Below are 24,399 nucleotides of genomic sequence, written 5' to 3'. Positions count from 1 at the left end.
ACCTGTTGGAAGGAAGCACCTGATCATATCTGTGTGTTGAGGATGCTGAGGGATTTGCCATCTCCAGCCTGCCCAGCCTCCTTTCGAGCCCAGGGAGATCGTGGAATGATTCCACCCTTGGTCACTGCAGCCACGTTCAAACACAACGTGCTCCAGTGAAAAGTATTAGAGCCTTTTTCCAGCAGTAAGTCACTGCTGGCTCCTCGGTGCCATTCGGGAGGGAAAATATCCAGCAAACATTTCATGGGATTAATGACAGAATGCTGAAAGAGGAGGAGGCAGCAGGGGAAACAGGTTGCAGCGTGCTGGCCCTAAATCTGGTAGTTATTATGTTTTATGGGGTACCGGGAGGTAATCGGGACCATATGACGGTGTGGATGGAAAGGCTCATTGCTCCCCTGCAGTGCTCACCCTGCACCGGCCTGAGGAATTCCAGCATTCCATGAGCCCAGCGTTGATTTGGAACAGCTGGGCCTCTGGTCCTTCAGTGGGATCACAGAGCTGTGCAGGCTCAGGAGAGCGTTCCCAGAGAGCGGTGCTGGGGCCACTGGGCCACAGCAAATAGGAGCTGGCTCTGAGTTCTGCAGGGCTGGTGTTCCAAAGGCATCCCATCCGGGAGGGCAGGCAGTGGGAATGTGTGCTGACACTCGGGATGGCCCCCGTGCTCACGGTGGTCCTCGTCAGACCGGGAAACTCCCCGGGGAGAGTAACGGGAACAGGGACAGCTCTGAACCTACTGCCCCCACACAAGTGGTGACAGACCCTGGGTGTGTCACTCCTGCCCTGGAAGCAGCACTTGGAACATGGGCTTTGCCTGGGAGACTCCTGGTGGGCGGGGCCATAAACAGGAGCACTTGGACTTTGCTGGGGCTTGGAGCAACCTGGCATATGGAAAGTGTCCCTGCCCGTGGCAGGGGGTGGGATGGGATGGGATGGGATGGGATGAGTTTCAAGGGCCCTTCCAACCCAAACCAGTCTGTGAGTCCATGACTTCGGAGCTTCTGGATTTGCCAGAGTTTGGGCTCTGTGTGTTGAGTGCATTGTTGTACCTTGTCCCATCCCAGCCCTGCCTTCTCCCTTGAGTTTTGTGTAACTTACTGGAGGTGAAATCTGCTGGACGAAGTTAAGGCATGCACACAAAGCTAGCAGTGGTAAAAACAATATAAATCAGCGCTTCTTGAAGCTGGCTGCTCTAAAAATTACCCTTTTCTCCTATAAATGTATTTATTGTTTGCATACTTTGTGTAACCCAAACCGAAGAGATCAGGCAAAGGAAACTGAGGAAGCCGAAAAAGCTTAAAACCAAAATTTAAAAAGTCATATCCATTTCTTATTGGTTCCATGCTTATGTGTGGGTTTGATTCTATTTAGGAAATTTATGAGCATACTTCTCCTCCTATTAACAGATTTTATTTAACAGTGAAGGATTACCAATGCAAATCAAATAATGCATTGATTGTTCCCAGAATCAGTGACTCTGTACCCTCCTGGTTCAGCACAGCGTGTGGAGCTGGAATAAGCAACAATTAACAGCTCTATTGACGTTCTTCTGGTTTTATTTTGTTCTTTTTTTCCCCAGGCACAATCACTTAGTTGTGAACTTTAAAATTGCAACATATATTCTCTTGTTTCCTGTAGGAAAAACAAGTTGTTGCTTATTCTCTTGCTAGAATTCAGAGACTTGCCAAGAGGTGGGAATGTTTCTTGAATAAGGAACATTTCCTTGGGGATCTTGACCAGCCATCTGGGCATTTGGTGCCTGTATGGGGTTGGTTTGTGTCTTGTGTTGCTGCTCACGTGTTCTTCATGTTCTAGAATCCTTCTCCTGTGTTACTTGGACTCTCCTTCCAAGCCAAGCCCAGCCAGGCTGAGGAAGGAGGAGAACTTGGCAGACAGTGACAGGACAAGGGGCAGTGGTTTCAAACTGCCACAGGCAGGGATAGATGGGATATTGGGAAGGAATTCTTTACTTGGAAGGTGGTGATGCCCCGGCACAGGCTGCCCAGAGAAGCTGTGGCTGCCCCATCCCTGGAAGTGTCCAAGGCCAGGTTGGACGGGGCTTGGAGCAACCTGGGACAGTGGAAGGTGTCCCTGCCCATGGCAGGGGGTGGAACAGGATGGGCTTTCAGGTCCTTCCAACCCAAACCATTCCACGATCCTATAGACTTGCCCTTCATGAAGAAGATGTTCCCAAGTGTCCCCAGCTGGTGCTGCCAGCGCTGCAGGGGAGCAGGACGGGGGTGCAGCAGGTCCAGTGCCTGGGGGATGTGAGGTGAGGAGCTGCTGGAGTGCAGGGATGCCCAGAGCCCTCCAACGCCTTGGCTGAGGTTTGCTCTGAGGTGCTCATCCATAGGGATAATTCCAAGTAACTGGATAAAACAGGCCTTTGTTGTGCCTGCTCAGTGTTACCCAGACCCTGAGCCAGAGGTTTGGCTTTGGTGCTGCTGAGATGAAGCAGAGCCATGAACTCCCCTCCTTTGCTGAGTCCAAATGAGATCTCAGCCGCTCACACAGACTTCTCACCCCATAAACCCACCTTGCACAGAGCCCCTTGGCTGAGACAGGGGAGGTCCAGCCTGGGCTCCTTTCCACCTGGGTGGGGGTCACAGGCTGGGACCCCCTCTCCTCCCCATCAGTATGTTCTGGTGCATTGACAGGTGCCAGGGATTGTCCTGGCCCAGGCAAAGCCATCGTATCCATGGTCCAGCTCCAGAGTTCACACCCAAAACAGCCACGAGACGAGTCTCTCTCTGGGATTTTGTCATTCCCTTTTCCTCAGCCTCCCCCTCTCTGAGCCCTGCAGTGCAGAAGTGCTGTTCCAGTCACAGAGCCAGGGAATGAAATAAAGAGTGTTTCCACAAATCCTAATTCAGGTCAGATGGGACAGGTTACTCGGGGAAACAGAGGCTGGCATAAAAACCCTCCTTCAAATTTGCTTTCAGGATTTAGAATTGACAGGAGTTTTTAGAGTACAAAACTGGTACTAAAGCCTGTAAAAGTGTAGCTTAAATGTGACCAACATAATAGGCTTAATGCCCTTGGGGAAGTCAGCTAATTTTTCCTTCCTCTCTCCCTTACATGCTTCTGACCATTTATTTTAAAGAGCTGCAGATCCATCTTGACCATAATTTGGATTTCATTGCTTTAAATCACATCAAAAGGACCTTTAGTCACCACTGGATCACCAGCACTCGCCAGGACGTGCCTCGTGCTGGGGGAGCAGTTGCAGAGCAAGGAGGTTCTGGTGACAGGACCCTGTGTGTTGTATCTTACTGATATCCTGAAAGTTTCCTGGGACCCAATTAATCTTTCCTTACCAGGTGAATTTAGGGTGTGCAGTTACGTGTAATGGAATTACAGAGGGATTCAGGGAACTGAGTTGTCTCCACCTTCCCAGCCTGGGATTGTTTTCTTTTTACCTTTTTTGCTAACTCAAGGCTGCAAGTGATTTGGTTCTGTCCTTCCTACCAAAAATGTTTTGGTTTGTTGTGAATAGGCCTTTTTATGCTGAATTATTTCTGCCTTATCTCTGAAATCCATGAGGATTACTCAAGGTGGACATTTGATCCATAGTGTTCATATAACTTGCCATGATGGACTGGGAGAAGTGTGAACCACACCTTACCTAGAACTGAGCCCATTTATGCACCTGTGTTTTAGGAAAGCCCAAAATATATCTTAAGCTGCACATTACACTGAGTTACAAGCAATTTGTAAACACTGCAATGATTTTAAATGCACCTTTTTCCTTCTCATCCCTGGAAGTGTCCAAGGCCAGGCTGGACAGGGCTTGGATCAACCTGGGACAGTGGAAGGTGTCCCTGCCCAGGGGAGGGGAGTGGAATGGGATGGTCTTTAAGGTCCCTTTCCACCCAACTCATTCCACGATTCTGTGACTCTGCTGACACTGGGATAACTGAGATCAGCTCTTGTGTGTTGGAACTGGTAGTTCGTTGCAAACGGTTGAAAAACACCCGTAGCAAGTTGGGCTCGTTCTCAGACATTGCCACACTCAGCACATCCAGCAGCAGGAACAGCTGTGAGTAACAGCCCCTCTCATGGCAGAGGTTTGCAGATTGTCTGGGCTGGAGGCTTTTTGCCCTTGGTATTGACAAATCAAGGCTGCTTTTTTCCAGGAACTTCCTGCTCAGCCAACCTTGGCTCTGGTGCTGGAGCTGATGTCGATTTTGGCACATGTTCTCAGCCTCAGAACCTTTCTCAGTGTCATCCACAAAGTCTTGCTAAGCAATTTCTTAAGGGTTTGTGTCTCTCCACACATCTTTGTAATTTTTTGTTCTGTGGTATTTAGGAACCTCCTTCACCCCCTTGTTGCCCAGAGAAGCTGTGGCTGCCCCATCCCTGGAAGTGTCCAAGGCCAGGTTGGACGGGGCTTGGAGCAATCTGGGACAGTGGAAGGTGTCCCTGCCCATGGCAGGGAGCTTTCAGGTCCCTCCCAACCCAAACCATTCTGAGATTCTGATTCCCAGTCCCACCTGGCACTGGGCACCTTTTCTCCGTTGTTACCAGAGGCTGGAGCCTCCCAGGCTGGTTTTTCTCCCGGCCTTCTGGCCTCTCTGTAGCATTTTTGGCAGATTCCAACACCCTAGTTTTGAATTTTCTGCATTTTCAGTGACAATTTGACCACTGATACTTTGTTCTGGCGACCCATCCCTTTGTACCTCTGGTAAACTCATTCCTCATATGTCATGATTTCATGTGAAATACTGCATTTATTTAATTTCTTTCCCGAGCTTTCACATCTTGGTTAGATGGAAATGTTGAAACCAAGTGTTCCAAGCTGGTCTGTGGCTGGACAGCCAGGCTGCCTCGTGCTCTCAGCCTCCCTTGCTGCTGACTCCTCTTGTCAGCAGGTCCAGAAACCGCCTCCCGTCAGCCACGTTTGCTGAAAAGTCACAGCTCATTTTTCCAGTTAGGAGGTTTCCTTAGAGCACTTTATTCCTCCACCTTCCCCTCACAGTGACTCACCAGGGCAGCATGAGACTGTGAGTCAGCCCCTGCCCAGCTGGTCCTGGGGGTGACTCACCCTGGGGGGGCTGCAGGACAGTCCTGGCTCTGAGACCCCTTCCCAGTCCATCCCCCCACACGTGTGCTGAGCCTGCAGCTCTCTCCTGCATTAGCATCCAGGTCATCATCTAAGGAGCTCCTCCTTTTCTTTTCCGTGCCTTTTTCCCTTGGAGAGCTGCTTGTTCCCGTTCACAGGGGCTATAAAATGGCACCACTGTTGGAGGTAACAAAAAAGCCCCATTAGACTGAATTTCTCTCTTGCTTTGGGGGTGCAGACACAGCAGTGCCAAGGAGTGACCCCCAAAGTGGAGCTGTCTGCCCACACACTGCGTGGCCACACCTGCCCTGGGAAGGGGCACTTTGGTTTCTCTCATTTCTGTGGGTGATTTTAATGTGCTTCATGTTTCTCCCCAGACACTGTCAGAAGCTGTGTAGCAAAGCTGTTCTTCAGCTGTCCCCTGAAGGGCCATTACTGCTTGTACAGCAAGTCCAGCTTCACCCTGGTGAGCCGTCAGCCTCCCCTGTGGATCCACATCATGTTCCTCTTCCAGCAGGTGCGTGGGACACAAATCAGTGGCACCTCTGGGGCGTCCCTGTTGCACTTGGAAAAAATGTTTGGGCATTAATCTCATTGGATACACTTCTAATTCACTGTAATATGTGACCCTCGTGATGCCTCAGACAGTCATTCAGCTGGGCTGAAGTGATTTTGCACTTTATGAGCTTTTGTATTTCTATTAATACCCCAAGTTCAAACTGGCTGGGGAGATTGCAAAGCCTGGGGATGAAAAAGTGGGACCAAACCACATTGTCCTCATTCAGGCAAAACTTCCAGCAAATCCCAGGTGCCTTGCAAGCACCCAGGAGCATGGCAGTGGATTTTCAGGGCAGCAGAACCAACCCCCAGGCTGCAGGAGGAGGTTGGAGGTGCAGAACCCACTGGGATATTTTAGTGCACAAGTTCTGATGGAGCAGGATTTGTAAATCTGATCAGCACTGTTCTACCTCCCCTGAAGTGATTTTCTCGTGTTTAATACTCCTTCCAAGTACAGCCCAATATTTGGACATGTGTGGGATTTCCTGATAGGTTACAAATAGTATTAAACTGTCAGAGAAATCCCTACAATCCCACTTCAAGGTGAAACAGGTGAGTTTTGAGTTAAAATATAAGGCTCAGTTTTTTAACCTACGTAGAGCTGTTCATCCAGTTCATCCCACCCTAATTCAGCCCTAGAAACACCCAGGATTGATCCAAAATGTAACACATCCACAGCAAAGGATGCTGTGAATTTAACAGCCCTGGTGGCTCTGCCCTGCATGTATTCCTAGAAATAAGCACAAAACCTGCTTTTCAAAAACACTGGTTAGTTAATTTGAAAAATATTAGTGAAGACTTACATCGTGTTTCGAAACCCTTGGATGGAAATTGGGAAATTATTAGTGCAGGACAGCAGGATTAGCCTTGACGGGGTTGCTTAGAAAGAGGAGACAGAACGTCCATCCAGGAATCCTCCATTCAAAGGACGTTGCTCAGATTGTGAAATCAAATAGCTGTAGGGTGGAAAATCAGATTTCTTCGTGAAATGCCTGCCTGTAAATGCATTTTTCAATTCCAGGCTCACGTAGTAGACACAGTAGAGGCAGAAACGTTTCGCTCTCTCAGCCACAGTGTTCTCATAACATGGGCTTTGAGGCAGTTTAGAACTGAAGAACTCAGTGGTGTTCAATTATGAGAATAATTTCAGGTGTTGAAGGTTGTGTCATTTGGCAGAGGGAGCTTTGGAGGGGAGAGCACCCAACTCAACAAGGTTTCATCTTGTTCTGTGAATGGCCAGGGGCTGAAAAACCCTGTACCCTGTGCTGAGCATGTTCTGGGGGGTTTTCCTCTCGCATTTCGTCCACTGTCTGTCCAGTGCAGGCACAAACATTGCCCTGTTACTCCTCCCTGCACAAGGACCGAGAGCTGAAGGAGGTCCAAACAAACATACACAAACCTGGAGTGGAGTGAAGCATCTCTTCCCACTGCCTGGTAAATGCCACATCTTCCCAAAGAGATGCACATCCCCGAGATCCCTGGGTCCTGGAGGCCAGTGCTGCTCAGGTGGTGAGAGATGAGCATTGCAAGGCAAAACCAATGTGCAAGTTGTGCAGTGGTGGCTGGGAGATGGTCCTTGGTGAGCCACAGACCTCAAAGACACGGAACACACAACCAATTTAAAAAGCCCCAGAGGAAATGGAATATTTGAGGGTGTATCTAATCGTGTGTCTGTTGATCCATCAGAACTTACCTGGAGCTGAACCAACCCCTGGTTACTCTCATGGCAAGGCCAAGATGTTCTTTGTTCATGGCCAAGCAAAAAATGCCTGAAACCCTGTTCTCACCATCTTTCCAGAGCTTGTTTGCAGAACCCTTGTCCATACAGAGCAATTCCGTGCAAGTCCTCAAGGCCCTGTGGGAGAAGACTCAGCTCAAGGGGACGCACAGCTTTGAAACTGCCATGATCCAGTCGACATTCCCCCACCAAAAGGTGAGAGTTTATTTTTCTCACAAATAAAAACGGTAAAAGGACTTTACCCTGCATTTTGGAACAGCTGTACAAAGACCTTTACAGTAACTAGAGCAAGTCTTTGCTCCACAGAGGGTCCACAGGGGTGTTTTGTGCTGTGATTTGAAAGGTCTCCAGGCTCGTTCTCCACGTGAATTGCTCCCAAAGTGATGAAAATTAGGGATGCTGCCCGTGGTTTTTTTCCTGCTCACAGCTTTCACCTCAAGATTCAGATTAGCTGGTGCTGTGGGGTGTTGGGCAGCCCCTGGGAAGTTCACCTGGTTAAACAGGGCCTTGGATTCTATGGAAATGATGGTGTGCACATGTGCCATTCCTTGCCCCCCTCAGTTTAAAAGATTACTTGCTCAAAGCTGTTTACTGTCTCCGGGATTTCAGCGAGTGCTATTCCAAAGCTATTAATCAGACTTCTTGGAAAAGGCAGCTGGAGGATTGTAAAACAAATATCTATTTATTCCTGAGCGTCTCCATCCAGCTCAACGGGATGAAACGACTTGTCAAACGTGATTTTAAAATACTCTCTCTTGGAATATTGTGGGCATGGAGATGTCTCACGGAATAAGATTAAATTATCAAGGCTGTGGCTGATTTAAAACCAGGGGTTTTGTTAGAAACACCTTCTGAACCCCCAGGATAACGTTGTGCTGAAGTGGGAACTCGTGCTGTGGCTTGTCAGAGGAGTGGGAGACCCCCACATGTGAGACCAGTTTTGGGGCCAGTTTTACTTAGACACAGTGGAGCTTGTGCTGAGTATTTTAGCTGCTGTTGAAATCCCAGCCTGACTCATCCAGAGGCATTAGAACAGCTTTGCTGCTCAACACTGGCTTAACTTGAGCCTGTGCCGAGATCTGCTCGTCAGAAGTCGGAGCTGGTAGAGTGTGAAGGAGCTTGGGGTGAATAAAGAGCTTAGGGAAGATTTCATGGCAGTCGTTGGGCAGATTGGATGTGCTGCACCAAGCACACAAAGTCTACAAAACACATCCAACACCCTGGCAATGGGATTAGTCTCCAGCACGTGGTTGCATAACCCTGTTAGTGCTCAGATACAAGTGTCTGGCCTATTTTGGGAACTCTCATCAGCCCATGACAGTCAGAGTATCTCTGAGTTCCCAAAATAGCAGAGCTGGGAAATGAGATCCTGATCTTCGCTCGGTGAATGAACCGAGCAGTGAATTGGGGTTGGGGAACTCCCGAGCTGGGATTGGCCAACAGCCCTTGGGACAGTCGGGCAGATGGAACTCATCTGGCTTGGGAAGGGGTTTGTAAAGCTCAGTCTTGGGCTCCACAGCTTGCTGCTGGGTGTGCTTTCTGGTTTGGTTTAGTTTATTGACACAGAACCTGAGTTTGTTTGGGGTTTGTTGATAAGAATCCGAGTTTGTTTCTAGTGCTATTTCCATTCATTTTTTTGAGAAAAGTACATTCCCAGAGTTTTCTGGGAATGACGTCTAGGACTGCCATAGAGAAGGTCTTCTTTGGCTTTTACATTCCCAAAAAGTCTACCTGGGAAATTCCTGCCATGACCTAGTCCTTACTTTGCTTGACAAGCTCAGCTTCTGCCATAATCTGAGTTTGTCATTTCAGAAGTTCTTCCCATTTGTAACAGAACTTCAAATACTGTGAATTGTTTGACAAAATTATTGTAGTTGTTAATGCCAGTAGTTCAGGAAGCAAAATGCTGGGGGTGTGGTTGCTTCATTAAGTGCAGCACTTTTAACTGGAAATGTTTTGGAATCTGACAGTTCCAGTGCAGCATCAACATTGCCTGTTATATTTTACATTGAGTCTTATGCATTGTGTTATCAGAATTTGAGCAACCTGGTCTGTGAAAGGTTGCACTAGATGGTCTGTAAGGTCCCTTCCAACTCAAACCATTCTGTGATGATGATGATGAATTTCTGTGAGCATGTGAGGAAGGTTTGACCCCCAGCACTCAACAGGAACGACGGTGCCACAACACTGCTCTGCCATCACTCCATGTTTGTCCTCTGCTCCTGTGTCTAATCCAGAATATGTTAATTTATTCTTTTTCCCAATTGTGGACTCTAAAGCATTTTTCAAACCTGGAGAAAAATCCATTACATCAGTGCCTTATTCCAGACTAAATTCTGAGAAATGTTTTCAGATTTCTGTCACCATCCGCGACTCCCGAGGTTGGCCCAGACCCGCGGCGAGTACCTGGCTCACACAGAGCACGCTGTGCTTCGCTGGGCAGCCTCTTCGTGCCACAAAGAAATATTTATCCAACAGGGCTTAGGATGTGCCAGAAGCAAAGCACTTCCAGATGTACATCCTTCCAGATTTCCGTTCGGTTGCTTCACAGCTCTTTATCAAAGGCCGCGGGGCCGCGTTGCGCAGCCGGGGCCGGGCTGGAGCTCAGGGCTGGCTCTTTGTGCTGCCTCACGTGGGGCAGAGCAGGGAGATGGGGATGCTTTACGAGCCCCATGTGATGCCCTCAGAGAGCCTTTTGTTGCTCAGCCTGGCGAGAGCAGAGCTCACATTTCTGAGCTGTTGTTCGCACTGTCCCTCCCTTTCCCCGTCGCTGTCTCAGAACGAGCTCCACGTTTGCACAATGGACTCACTGAAGTTTCCAAGATTATGGGGCAGGGGGGTGAGATAAATCTCTCCTCTCCAATTAGGCTTTTCCCCCACGCTTCCCCTCCTGAAATAAGTGGCTTATTGCAGGGGATTTCAAGCGTGCTCGAGTACAGAGGGAGAAGCCAGATTGGTGCCCTGATATTTCCACTGGTATTTGCTCTCTTTCAGGCCACAGTTGGCTCAGTTCAAACACTGTCAGATTTTTTCACGGGATGGGGAAGCTCCCAGGCTTTCTGTCCAGCCTGTCCCCATGTCCTAGAATGTGCTGCACAGACCCAGGGAGGGCAGTGCCATCATTCTGCCCAGTTGTGTCCTCCAAGGTGCCACAGCAGGAGGTTGGGGCACATCAGGGGTAGGACAAGTCACTGACCGTGCCCTGCTCCCTCTGCTATGCCAAAGTTTGTCTAAAAAGGCTGGAATTGGACAACTGCATCCTCTGCAGAGCCTTGCTCAGTGTGATGGACTAATGGCCCTGGCAAGGGATGGTGTTTTCCCCACTGTCTGCATAAATCCATGTTTTCCTTGGGCTGCAGCTTGGGGTGTTGCAGACCTGTGGAGACCCTACACAAACAGGGTTTTCTGGGCAGTGCTGGCAATGCCCTTTGTGTTTGCAGTTGGCTGGTGTTATTTAACACCAACGTTTGTTTAGGTGTGAGATCAGAATTGGTTTCAAAATGAAAATAAAATACACTGAATTATACACTGTTATTAATGACCTCAAAATGAGTATCCTCTGGCTTTTCCCATACTCACAGGTGCAAGTCTATGTTCTGTAGGTTCCTCTGAGCAAGTCATATGTTCACTTCACTTTGGGGATTCACAGTCCTGCTTCCCTGGCTTGTCACCCCTGCTCTGATGGGGGATCTGGAGGGACAGGAGGGAGTGCCCAGCACTGCATTGTGTCAGTAGAGGCCACAACCTTCTGGAGCATTGAAAAAACCCTGGGGATAACAGAAACATGGAATTGTTTAGGTTGGAAAAGCCCTCTAAGACCATCAAGTCCAACCATCCCCAGCACTGCCAAGGCCACCACTGACCCCTGTCCCCAAGTGCCACATCCACAGAGCTTTTAAATCCCTCCAGGGATGGGGATCCACTTCTGCTCTGGGCAGCTGTGCCAGGGCTGGACAGCCCTTTCCATGAAGAAATTTTCCCTAATATCCCACTTAAACCTCCCCTGGCACAGCTGAGGCCGTTCCCTCTCCTCCTGTCCCTTGTTCCCTGGGAGCAGAACCTGACCCCCCCCGGCTCTCCCCTCCTGTCAGGGGGTTGCAGAGCCAGAAGGTCCCCCCTGAGCCTCCTTTTCTCCAGGCTGAGCCCCCCCAGCTCCCTCAGCTGCTCCCCATCACACTTGTGCTCTGAAGTTGGGGAACGTGCCGGGCCGAGCTGCTGACAGTGCTGCTGAGGAGGCAAAAGAAACCCCATTCTCTGCCTCCCACAGACCAATCTATGATTTATACATCAGCTGCTACTGCTGGTGGGGAGAGGGACACGTCCTGCTGAGCACATTGGCCCTGGCAGGTTGTCCATCCACAGGAGACACGGGAAGGGCCCTCGCTGGACTCGCTGTGAGTCCCTCTGGGCTTTGGGGTTACGAGCTGTTGACTTGCAGTGCTTCACCTCCTGAGTGAGTTTGGTTTCTCTCATTCTTGGCCCAGGACCTGGACCACGTGCAGATGCACCTGGAAGAAGTGAGGTTCTTTGATCTGTTTGGCTACAGCGAGGAGGCAGGAGCCTGGCAGTGCTTCATGTGCAACAACCCCGAGAAGGCAACAGGTACGTGGGCAGGTCCAGCCCCTGCCACTGGTGGGTGTGTGGGGAGGGGGGAGGATGGCGTGAGTGAAGCTCATCTCTGGTGGTGGTGGCAAGTGTTGGGGAAAAGGGAAACCAAACTTTCCAGCGGCTCTTTTAATTGGAATTCTCCATTACCCTCCTCTCAGCTTCTCCGATGAGAGAGGCAAGCACAGACCTGCCCTGGTGTGTGCCCAGTCCAGAAATAACAGCCAGAATGCTTCAGCTGTGTTGGAAAAGAGGGGCAGTGGAAAACAGGCAAACAGACTTTTTCCCAGGTAGAAGATCCTGGTGAGCTGTTTTGAAGCTCTCTGGCCCTCACGTGTTTTAAATCAGTGCACTGAAACACAGAGGAATGGCTTGTTCTTAGGTGGGTTTTGCCACTCTCTAAAAATCTGCCCAGTTCTGGCCAAGAATTTGGAGTATTTTGGTCAAGCCTTTGAATAATTGGATTTTCCAGCTATTTAACAACTCTCTTTGTACTCATCAGTGAGTCTTGCAAGGGTGGCACAGCCCCTGCTGCAGGCCAGGCTGCCCCTGCTCTTTCCGTGGGGCTTGAGCACCTTCCTCCTTCCACAACTCCCATGGGACTCGATGGCCACAAGAGAAATCACACTTTGAGCCAAAATTTCACATCCACAGTGGTCTGAGTGTGGTTTGTCCCTCACACCAGTGACAGACGGGTGTCAGGCTGCAAGGGAAAGGAGTCTCCTGCTTAAAATGCCAAGGCTTCATGAAACAGCTTCGGGCAAAATTTCCAAAGGCATTTAACTGGTCCAAAGAGGAGTGTTTGGACAGTGGGCCCAGGCACAGGGTGGGATTCTTGGGGTGTCCTGTGAAGGCCCAGAAGTCAGAGAGAGGGGGAGTCCCCATCCCTGGTGAGATTTAAAAAGTGAGTAAATGTGGCATTTCACAATATGATTTAGTTGACATGCTGGTGTCAGTCAAAGGTTGGACTTGATCCTGGAAGTCTTTTCCAACCTTTATGATTCTCTGATTCTATGATTAATGCAGCCAAAGCTCTGCCCTCCAACCTGAGCAGGTTCCACCCAGCAGTGGAGCTGTTCTGTGCTTCCCAAGAAGTGCCAAAATCCCCCCTCTCTGAAGATGTGTGAGGCAGGAGAAGAATCTAATAAAAATCAGCACCCACAAAATCCCCATTTCCCTTTTGCTTTGGAGCCAGGGCTGAGTTCAGGGATGCCTTTGAGGATGGGCAGGAGCAGGAGGAATGGGCACAGAATATTTTTGGGCTGTAACTGTCCTTTTTATGGGCAATGACTCTCTTTGTCTCAGTTTAAAGATAACTTTGTAAGAAAGGTACATTGTGAATATATCATGATTTGCTTCTCTGCTCCAAAGGCCTTTAGAAGGCCAAGGAAATAAAGTCTTGAATGGACCATGTGAAAACTCAGGAAAGGAACATGGAAGGTAGAGCTCAGTGGAATAAAATCTGCAGGGAATGGCAAATTCCCCTCTGTATTGGTGATGGGGAGCTGTGGCAGCTGGGAAGAGTCCAGAGTGGGACCCTCCGGGGGTTTTCTGGATTTATAAGATCTGACACAAGAAAGACGATTTTAAGGTCTCCTTGGCTTGATGAGGAATGTGAAGGCTGTGAAACATCTTTTATTTTCATTCCAGAGTGGGACAGACACTCTGAAACCCCAAATACTTTTGAAAGACAAGACAGTAATTTCTTCCTCTCAGCAATGCAGTTTAGCAACCGAATTCTTCTTGGAGAAGGAATTCAGAGGCAAATTCTTTTTCTATTATTGTCTTCTGGTTTCTGTTCATGTGGGGTTTTGTTGCATTTTTTTGGATGCTGTGTTGCAAGATGCCTTTTATCCTCCAGACTTGGGCAAGCATTTTGTCCTAAGGCCTTGACCTTGGGATGCCCAGAGAAGCTGGGGCTGCCCCATCCCTGGAAGTGTCCAAGGCCAGGTTAGATGGGGCTTGGAGCAACCTGGGATAGAGGAAGGTGTCCCTGCCCATGGCAGGGGGTGGGACTGGATGGGCTTTAAGGTCCCTCCCAACCCAAACCATTCCATGATACTGTGATCACTGACTTTTTGGGGGATTTTTGGAGCTGGACTACACTTGGAGGCTGATCCTGTGTGGAAAGAGCCAGTTATGCTTCAGCAACTTGCTGGATGAACCCACAGTGGCAACGAACCCAGAGAAAGTTGGAGTATTTCTCGTGCGTTCCTTTGGTTGCAAAGCATGTCTTTTGCAACCACACATTTCCAGAGGTGCTGTTAAATCATCCCAAATTGGTTTTCCCTACCAATGAGGAGGAGCATTCCCACATATCTTCCTCAAACACACGTACGTGCCCTGGTCTCAGGGGCAGGAAAACCAGCCTACACTATTATTTGCTTAGGTTACGGACATTCAGGCACAGTCACAAGGCATTGGAATGCTGGTAAACTGAGAATTCCTCTCCTTAGGAAGAGCTGGTTGTTGGGAGCCTCATTTCAACACAGCCCCCTGTTGACAGTTGGCTTCACGAGCTCTGGCACAAAACAATTCTGGAAAACCGCTTACCGGGCAGTGAGGGAGTTGCAGCACATTCCCTGCTCTGGAATCCTGCAGAGCCACGGCAGAAACCCCTGGGGGTTGCACCAGAGCCCTCGTGCTCGTGGGCAATGACTGGGGTGAAACTGAGGGGGTTTGGTGAATTCCTGTACAGGGACACCCTGTGCTGGGTCAGGAACTGGCTGGAGGGCCGGGCCCGGAGAGTGGTGGTGAATGGTGCTGCATCCAGTTGGGATCCGGTCACTGTTGGTGTCCCCAGGGATCAGTGTTGGGCCCAGTTCTGTTTAATATCTTTACTGAGGATTTAGATGAGGGGATTGAGTCCACCATCAGCAAATTTGCAGATGACACTAAGCTGGGGAGGAGTGTTGATCAGCTGGAAGGCAGGAGGGCTCTGCAGAGGGACCTGGACAGGCTGGAGAGTTGGGCTGATTCCAACGGGATGAGGTTCAACCAGGCCAAGGGCCGGGTCCTGCACTTTGGCCACAACAACCCCATGCAGTGCTACAGGCTGGGCCAGAAGGGCTGGAGAGCAGCCAGGCAGGAAGGGAGCTGGGAGTGGGGATGGACAGGGAGCTGAACAGGAGCCAGAGTGTGCCCAGGTGGCCAAGAGGGCCAATGGATCCTGGCCTGGCTCAGGAACAGGGTGGCCAACAGGTCCAGGGAAGTGATTCTGCCCCTGGACTCAGTGCTGGTGAGGCCACCCCTGGAGTGCTGTGTCCAGCTCTGGGCCCTCAGCTCAGGAAGGACATGGAGGGGCTGGAGCAGGTCCAGAGGAGAGCAACGAGGCTGGGGAAGGGACTGGAGCACAAGTGCTGGGAGGAGAGGCTGAGGGAGCTGGGGCTGTCAGCCTGGAGAAGAGGAGGCTCAGGGGAGACCTCCTCACTCTCTGCAACTCCCTGACAGGAGGGGGGAGCCGGGGGGGGTTGGTCTCTTTTCCCAGGCAACTCTCAGCAAGACAAGAGGGCTGGGTCTTCAGCTGTGCCAGGGGAGGGTTAGGTTGGAGATTAGGAAGAATTTCTTTGCAGAGAGGGTGCTCAGCCATTGGAATGGGCTGCCCAGGGAAGTGGTGGATTCTCCATCCCTGGAGGTGTTTAAGGACAGACTGGATGTGGCATCAGTGCCATGGGCTGGGAACCACGGCAGGGTTGGATCAAGGGTTGGACTTGATGATCTCAGAGGTCCCTTCCAACCCAGCTGATTCTGTGATTCTGTAATTCTCTGGAAAAGAGCAATTCCCTCAGATAAGCCCCCACTGGAGTAACCTGTGGATACATCTCTCTCCCTCCAGCAGTGGGGATCACACAGGGACCCAGAGAGCCCAGCTGTGGCACTCACTTGGAAATCACAGAAAGTGGCATTTGGTGCCGTGTTCTCTCCAGCAAAACCCAGTGTGATGATTCATGGAAGAGAGGATCCATATCCCCTGGGGTTAACTGCATTTCTCTGCCACACATTCCATTCTTTCAAGTTCATAGGAGTTTATTATCGTTGAGATCATTCATGAATTCTTGTGGAGGATTTTATGTTTCACCAAATGCAAGATTTAATGCTTTGGGGTTTATCTGTCTCATCTTGGAAGAGTTTGGAGGGTTTTTCACTTTTTATTCAGTGCCCAAACTACTTAAAGCTGGATGTGCTGAAATTCTGCAGAGAAAGCAAGACAGAACATAGGAAATAATTCCAAAAGACACATCAAACAGGAACTATTCAGGGTTAAATTGGAGTTGGTGTCTCTACATTAAGATGCCTTAAGAACTGGATATTTCAAGACCTTTAGATATTTCATGACCTTTTCAAACCAAAAAAGGAGAAATTTAGATGGGATATTGGGAAGAAATTCCTCCCTGTGAGGGTGGTGAGGCCCTGGCACAGGGACTGGATGAGCTTTAATGTCCCTTCCCACCCAAACCAGCCTGTTGTTCTGTATTATACTAAATAATTTTTGATTTTGACTTTGGATGATAGTTTTTGCCTTTTTATGTGTTCTGAAGAAAAAAAGAAAAGTAATCATAAATATGAAGTAAATATAACCTTTGGAACTTTTAATTTCTTTTTCCAAGCTAAAGATCCCATGGTCCATGTCAAGGTGCCACCACACAGAGGGATTTCAAACCCAGCCTAGGGACCACCTAGGCTGACCTAAACAGCAAGGAATCCTGCCCAATAATGCTGATATCAAAGAAAGGTTTTCTCTTTGATCTCTATCTTTTTGCGTGTTTTTCTGAAGATGTCTAAACCTGATTTTTAGAAGTCAAGTAAAGGAGAAGCCATGACATGCCCAGGCTGTTGCTCAGGTGATTTAACCACGTCAGACTAGAAATAATCCCAGTTTTTATCTGTAACCACTGCACCACTTTATGCCCTTCCCTGCTCTGCAGAAAACCTTTATTTGTAGAATTTATTGTGCCACATCTTGATCTTTGCTTGGGCAAATTAAGGAGAATACACTTTATTTGTTTCCCATGATATGAACACTCATATGGAATGTCAGTCTTAAATCACTCTTCAGTCACTTTTCTGAACACTTTCCATTTGTCCTTGTTCATGCAAGGGGAAGAAATCAAAACTGGCTCTTCTGGGGTGTGTGGGGGGAAGGCAAGAGGCATAAATTGGAACAGGAGAGGTTCAGACTTCCCACGAGGGGAAACTTTCCCACCACGAGGGTGACCAAGCATTGGAACAGTTAGCCCAGAGATGTTGTTGAGATTTATCAAGTCCAGGATGGATAAATCCATGGGCAGCCCAGTGTGACCCTAGAGGGGACCTTGCTTGGAGCAGGGGTTTGGGGGAGAGACCCCCTGAGCTCCCCTCCAGCTGAATTATCCTGTGGTTCTGTGAAGTCAACCACAAGGAAAATAAGCAGAAGAGCTTAGAAAAATATTGGAAAAGAGCTTCATTCTTATCTTTCGTGAATCTTTCTCTTCTAATCAGCCCCTCAGACACACTGGCATCAGATTCATTACGACCACTGACATCAGAATTCCCCATGGGCTTCTTTGTGGATGCACAGGAGAAGTGCTCTGTTAGCACTGCCTAAAGTCCTTAAAGAGAGATCAACATTTCTGATTTTGAAAGATTTCGGCCATAAAAATTCACTTTAGGCCAAAATTGCACATTCACTTCCTTTCTCACATTGTGCTCCTGAACAAAAACTGTCTCAGCATCTTCTGGTCCCTGAACCTTTTGTGGTTTACACCTTCTTAGTTGGGGTTAGAGCACATCCCTACTGCACTGGAATCAGATGGAAGGTGTTCCTGTGGGACCAGGAGCCAGGTAGAGAACAATATTTAACACAATTGCACAGTGTTTATTAGGGGGGGCACTGTAAAACATGGCTCTGCCCCACTAGCAAGCGTGTGGTGAGACGGGGCAGCCCCAAACCAGCTCCCTGGTAAATCTGGGCCATTTTGCAGTGACAAAAGTTATGCAAAAAGAAAACAACCCTCTGCTTTGCTTTATCCCATGGTGTGACCCAACACACCAGTGCTGGCATGAAAATATATGGAAGAGAGTTGTGGAGTTACGTGGAGCAGAGCACGATCTGGTTCTGTCGTGGAAACCCCAGCTGCAGTTCCCCACCGGCACTGGGGCTTTGCCAACCCCCTTTTCATTCATCCCTCTCCTTCCAAACACTCCCCATCCACAGAGACAGAAATATTTATGGTCTTTCCTGAGGAAATTGCTCCAGTCCCCTCTGCAGCCCCCCTGCCAACATAAACAACAGCAGGGAGAGGACACGGCCTTTATCTGCATCTGATGTGTTGTGGTGGTGTTTGATTTCCCTCTTCCAGGTGGGAGGGAGGTGCCCAAAAAGCCATAAAGCCCGAGGCACTGCCTTGGGTGGCTGCACTTGGCCACCCCACTCACCTCCATCCTCACCAAGCCCCTGGGCTCCCAGAGCCTCGTGCCCAGATGACAACAAACACTTCCAAGGAAAAGCGTTGCTGGACAAACTGAGGCTGAGGGGTGGGAGAACAGCCGGGGGCCAACTGACCGTCTGACAGATGCTGGGATGGGCTCCAAGTCAAACATCCCATCAAAAACCATCCGTTCTCAGTCTGCCTGTGCCTTGGGCTGCCCCCAGTCTGGCTGATCCTCCCTGTCCTGGCTATCGGTGTAAAAATAGAAGAGGAAGGGAAAAGAAACCCAGAGGAGATATTGGGGTGATGGCTTCAAACTGCCAGAGGGCAGGGTGAGATGGATACTGGGGAGAAATTCCCCCTGGAAGGGTGGGGAGACCCTGGCACAGGTTGCCCAGAGAAGCTGTGGCTGCCCCATCCCTGGAAGTGTCCAAGGCCAGGTTGGACGGGGCTTGGAGCGACCTGGGCTAGTGGAAGGTGTCCCTGCCCACAGCAGGGGGTGGGACTGGATGAATGCTGGAGGTTTGGAAAATGAGGAAGGCAAAACAACCTTCCTGCAGCATGGCACGGGCCTGGATTTTGGCTGGGAGAAAGGGAGGGCAGGACTGACCCCTGGCTGTGTGTTCACCTCCCCAGTTGTGAACCAGGACGGCCAACCCCTGATCGAAGGGAAGCTGAAGGAGAAGCAGGTCCGGTGGAAGTTCATCAAGAGGTGGAAAACTCGCTACTTCACCCTGGCTGGCAACCAGCTGCTGTTCCGGAAGGGAAAGTCTGTGAGTCAGAGACCATCCCTTTGGTGTCTCCCTTTCCCTGCTCCCCAACACCATTTCCAGAGGGTTTCACTTTGCCTGTGGTACTTTTGCCACTTGCAGAGTGCGTGGCAGGGACAGCCGGGGATGGAACAGCCCCAGCCAAAGTCCTGCACGGGAGCTGCTGGTGGTGGGTCCTCAAGTTTCCGGGGCCTTAAAGACCATCTCCACCCCCTGCCATGGGCAGGGACACTTTCCACTAGCCCAGGTTGCTCCAAGCCCCCTCCAACCCGGCCTTGGACACTTCCAAGGGGTGTCAGATGAGATGGTGGGTGGCTCACCCCGGATAACTGAGCTCTGTCCCCGCTGTGTTCCAGAAGGACGACCCCGACGAGAGCCCCATCGAGCTCAGCAAGGTGCAGAGTGTCAAAGTGGTGGCGCGGAAGCGGCGGGACCGGAGCCTGCCCCGGGCCTTCGAGATCTTCACGGAGAGCAGGAGGTACGTGCTGAAGGCGCAGGACGAGCGCCGGGCGGGGCAGTGGCTGCAGTGCCTCAACGTGGCCGTGGCGCAGGCGCGGCAGCGCGACAGCCACGAGGCCACCACCTACCTGTAGCTCTGCTGCCACCACACCTGGGGGGCAAGGACAGCTGCTCCCTCACCTCCCAGTCCCAGCTCCTGCTCCTCAGGGACCTGTGGGGAGACCTGGTTTGCAGAGGGGGCCGTCGGTGACAGCACTGGGTGAGTGGTGCCTGCCCGCCCTGGCACGGGGACACTGGTGGTGTGGGAGCAGCTTCCACCTTCTCGTGGGAAATCCAGGGGTTTTTTAGCTCAGCCCAATGTCCTGAAATACAGGGAATATGGTTAGAAACAGCCTGGACCCCAACCACTCAGCCTGTGCCCGGGTCTGGGTGGCTGCTGACGCTGCCAAGAGCATTGCAAGCCTAAGGACCTTCTGCTTCCCTCAGTTGCTTGGATGGAAAAAGTTAATTTTCCTTATTATTTAATCCCAGTGGACTTCATCCTTTTGCTGTTTATATGTGTCTGTGCTGCTTCTTTCAGATTTAAACTGGGCAAATCTGAAAGATTTCACACTGCTGGGAAATGATTTAAAATATTTAACTGTTTCAATTTTCCCTCTTTTTCCTGCTTTTGCTCCCCTTTGTAACTGAATGTAATTTTTAAATTCTGTTTTCCTTTTTTTTTTTATTTTAAATTATCTTCTCCAACTGTAACTCTTCAAAATTTCTCCAAACCTGAAAAATTCCCAGTTTGCTTGATTTTCTTTGTTGCTTTCAAATGATTCCAAAGTGGAGGAAGTACTGCAGGAGAGACTGAAAGCAAAAAAGGAGGGAAAAAAGGAATGAGAAGTCTGCAAGTGAAGAAATTAACTCAGAGATCAGTCAAGGCTGAGCAGAAATAAAATTTGAAAATTTCCAACCTAGAAAAATGTATATTTTGCAAAAAAAAGTTGTTGCCAAAAAGGTGGGAAAATCAGGAAAAGCTGCTTTTTGCTGTAACATGTTCCTTGCACTCGGTGGCAGAAGGAGCCCACTGGTGTTTGGCAGCTCCTGGCAGAGCGTGGCAGTGGAATCTGCTTTCTGGAATGTTGTCCTGGTGATTTTGGGTGGTTTGGTGAGGAAGTCAGAGGGGCAGGAGGAGAGCTCTCCCAGTGGCCCATGAGATGCCTTAACCAGCTCCAGACTTCCCGAAGCTCTCGGCATCCAGAGAGACGCTGGAACATTCAAATTCCTGAAAACCCTCATATCAGCCGAGATGTGGAGGTGAGAGTCAGGCCACAGGGTGTGGCAAAGTGAGCAGAAGAACCTTGTTAAAGCTCAGTTCAGCCACAGAGGCTGTGGGAAGCCCATCACTTCCAGGCAGCAGGGCCAGGGGAAGGAAAGGCACACGGGGGGAAATTTCCACGGCTGCTCTGGCCCACGAGGAAAGGAGATTTCAGCCGTTTCATTTTCAATCCCTGGACCAATAAATCCTTTCTTTGCCCACAGGACACACCACTGAGTCTGAGGGGAATGAAGTTAATTTCTAGGTGTGAACTCATGGGTTTATGGTCCTGAGTTCCAAAATTCTCTCCTGTACTAAACCCTGCGTTCACGGGTGTGAGTTCAGTGACACGGGAGGTTGGCCACTAAAAACAAGTTTTACAGACAAAATAGTCTGTATTTCTCAACCTGGATGCCAAGTTTCAGTCTGGCACCAAGGAGTGATGTCATCAATGTCATGAGTGTAACACTCCTCGTGTGGGAGGCAAACAGGGCTCTGTTCCACCTGCTGTCCCCGGCCTTGTCACCAGCACTTCGCTGTCACCAGCCCTCACATCCTGCCTCCCAATCCCAACGGGATGGGAACAATATGGGATGTGCAGCTCTGGAGTCAGAGAGAGCCTGGGTCCTGTGCCAGACAACCATTCCCTCAAATAAGAAGCTCAGCCACACTTCTCCTGACTTAAATTAAAACTTGGAGGAAAATAAAAGAGAAATTCAGCTGGTAACTTATTCTAGTCATGCTCCTGAAAGGAGAAACACAGAAATCGTCAATCTAGTGTAGGACGAGAGCAGGGAACTTCTCAAGCAAATATATAAATAGTTTTTACTGGTTCTTTTTAAAACAACATGTATAGGAACGCTTTGGATTTAAATCTCTGCCACCCTCTGAGCAGGGAAGGTGTTGGTGGCTCTGGCTGTGCTCAATTCCCTCAGCTGGTTTGCTCATCCTTGCAGATGACAATGTGAGAGCTCTTGGTGGGCTCAACAGAGGGTCCCTGGGCTCCTCTTGGACAAAGGGATGGATGCAAGGGCCCTCCTTGGCCCCAGCACCAGGACTTGGGGAGCGTCTGCTCCTCCCTGCCAGGAACAGCCTCTGTCTTGCACAACTTCCAGCACAAAAGGTGTCATTGTCTCTCTCTGGGGGTGTGAGTTCCCCTTCCCTGCGCAATCCTGTTCTTCAGCAGGGTTTGGGGGGGGAGCGGAGCCTCACGGAGATGGGGAGAGGGATAAATCCCAGCCCTGTCCCTAAGATACACCAACCCCCCGGTGTGTCCCCCAGGGGCAGCAGCAGTGCCACTACCAGGGGGTCCATGGGAGCAGGGGAGCTCTGGGGGGGTCCTGGCTGTGACCCTGGGGCTCAGCCAGCCTGTCCCCCTGTCACAGTGAGGCATCACCTCCCTGCCAACAGGGAGAGTTCCCAGTCCAAACCAACTCCCCCCGTCCCTCTACAAACTGGGGGCACAGGCCAAGGCTTAGGATCTAAACCTGAGCCAGCAGCTGGAAAACCAGACCCAAAACCAGACCAAAATCCAGACATGAACACTCCTGAATGGGACCAATTCCCAAACCCTCCAAGCTTTACAGATCAGCATCACTTCTCCAGGAAACAAATCCTTCACCATATTGCCTCCCACTTACGTGATCGTGCTTATGTGAGGGCAACAATGCATGTTTCCCTGAAGAGCTGATGCCCACCATGATTTCTGTGCCACATCACATGGACCTTCCAGGAATCCCAGCCTGGGTGAGTGTGTGGCCTCACATTGCACTCAGGAACAACTGGAGCTCAGGCACCGCTTCCTCGCCCGCCCGATGCTGGGATGACAAAGGGAGTGGTGGGCTGGCTCTGGCACAGAGGAGCTGGCTCACACCTCGGGGCCGTGCACTGCTCCCGTCACACAGCACCTCTGCAGGGAGGACGGGAGCCGACCCAGCCCGGGAGCTGCTCTCCCACTGGCAGGGTGGGAGCACTGGTGGGATGAGGGGGGGCTTCCAGCTGTGTGCAGTCCACAGGGGAGCCCCTGGAGCACAGCCCTGCTGGGAATGGGAGTTGGACTGCATGACCTCCCTAGGGTCCCTGCTGGGGGGACTTATAATTCTGGGACAGAATTATTCTGTGACCTACAGCAGGGCAAGAGGATTCCCAAAAATGCATTGGCAGCTGCATCACTGCGTCCAAACACCCTGCAAAGCACAGCCCAGAGCCCTCCTGTGCTGGATGGGGCAGCTGAGGGCGAGTTCCCTCCTCAGAGGACTGCAGAGAGAACAGAAATGAGGAACAGACTTCTCTGTGCCTGGCCATGAGCTGTCAGGGTGGGGGGGAATAATGGGGGAAACCTGTTCCCCTTCCTTCCTTCAAAACTCTGCGTGTCACTGATGCCCAGAGGCACTGCAGCTGCCCCAGCCCTGGGAGTGCCCAAGGCCAGGTTGGACGGGGCTTGGAGCAACCTGGGACAGTGGAAGGTGTCCCTGCCCATGGCAGGGGGTGGGACTGGATGGGCTTTGAGGTCCCTTCCAACCCAAACCATTCCAGCATCACATGAAGGGAGAGCAGCACTTAGAGCTGCTCCCAGGCCGAGTTACATCACAAGTAACACCACCTGTTTCTGCAGCTCAGGAAACACGAAGAACAAAATAGTTCCATGATAAAAGGTTTGTAGGATAAACAGGAAGATTAGTGATATTTAGCCAGGCAAATAATACAGAATCATTGATTTCTCTAACAAATTTAACTACTTCCTGTAATTCTTTGTTGCTCACAAGCAAATAATTTTTGTTTCAAATATTCTATTTTGTTCTATTATTCTCCGAGAAATTCTTGTGTTCCTTCTGGTTAAGTGTTTGCAAATAGCTCTCTTATGACCCCTCACACCTGGGCCACGCTGGTCAGATTTTCTGCCCAGATAGATATTCCTGTGCCCAGGTGGGATGGCAGGATCACCATTCCTGAGCCAGGTGGAAAACAAGAGTGTTCACCCACAAACCTCCTCATTAAAATGTTTCCTCCTCGGTGCTAAACTGTGCTTGGAAATTCAAATTAATTTTTGTTGTCATATTTGCTGGTTTACTAAGCCCCAAGGGGGTCACATCCTGAAATCCAAGCCAGGATTTCCAAGCCGTGTGTGCGTGGGGCTGGCTGGGTGTGACTCTCCCAACCCTGTGCACTTCCACAGGGCTCCCACTGACGGTGTTTCCCAGAAATATGAACCATATTGCACCGACACTGCCTTCCCAGGGCTGAGCCCGGTCCTGGGAAGCTTTCCAAGGAAATTTTACCCTACAATTCCCTCCTCCTCTCCGCACAAAGCGTTCCCCAGCGTGTTGGACAGGAACGGGGGAACACGGGCGATAAACGCTCAGGTGTTGCCCACAGGCATCACACACAGTGTAGGGAGAAATGCAAGAAGCTGGATTTATTTTTCCAGCTTTTCCAACTCTAAGCCCGGCAGCCCACGGGAATAACCTTGCCTGCCTGTTGTTGACAAGTCATCTAAT

The 24,399-nt window shown here is 50.2% G+C and overlaps 1 protein-coding gene across 5 annotated transcripts in view; it reads left to right on the top strand.

The window, feature by feature from the left end:
- VEPH1 (ventricular zone expressed PH domain containing 1) overlaps window positions 1-21,921 on the top strand; it is a 63,300-nt gene extending 41,379 nt beyond the window's left edge. For 3 of the 5 annotated variants that reach the window (XM_039389969.1, XM_039389970.1, XM_039389971.1), the window contains 5 exons: window positions 5,440-5,579; window positions 7,419-7,553; window positions 11,843-11,960; window positions 19,007-19,143; window positions 19,497-21,920. In XM_039389969.1, coding sequence (XP_039245903.1) covers window positions 5,440-5,579; window positions 7,419-7,553; window positions 11,843-11,960; window positions 19,007-19,143; window positions 19,497-19,733 — 767 coding nt within the window. In that variant the 3' untranslated portion in view covers window positions 19,734-21,920. Of the gene's footprint in view, window positions 1-5,439; window positions 5,580-7,418; window positions 7,554-11,842; window positions 11,961-19,006; window positions 19,144-19,496 lie in introns of all 5 variants that reach the window. The other 2 variants (XM_039389972.1, XM_027731095.2) reach the window with 2 other exon arrangements.
- Window positions 21,922-24,399: the final 2,478 nt, after the last annotated feature.

The sequence above is a fragment of the Pipra filicauda genome, unplaced genomic scaffold (assembly GCF_003945595.2).
Source record: "Pipra filicauda isolate LSUMZ 115617 unplaced genomic scaffold, ASM394559v2 scaffold78_size3787270_pilon, whole genome shotgun sequence".
NCBI lineage: Eukaryota > Metazoa > Chordata > Aves > Passeriformes > Pipridae > Pipra > Pipra filicauda.
Note: the sequence above shows the minus strand (reverse complement) of the source record. Positions and strands in the feature narration are given on the sequence as shown.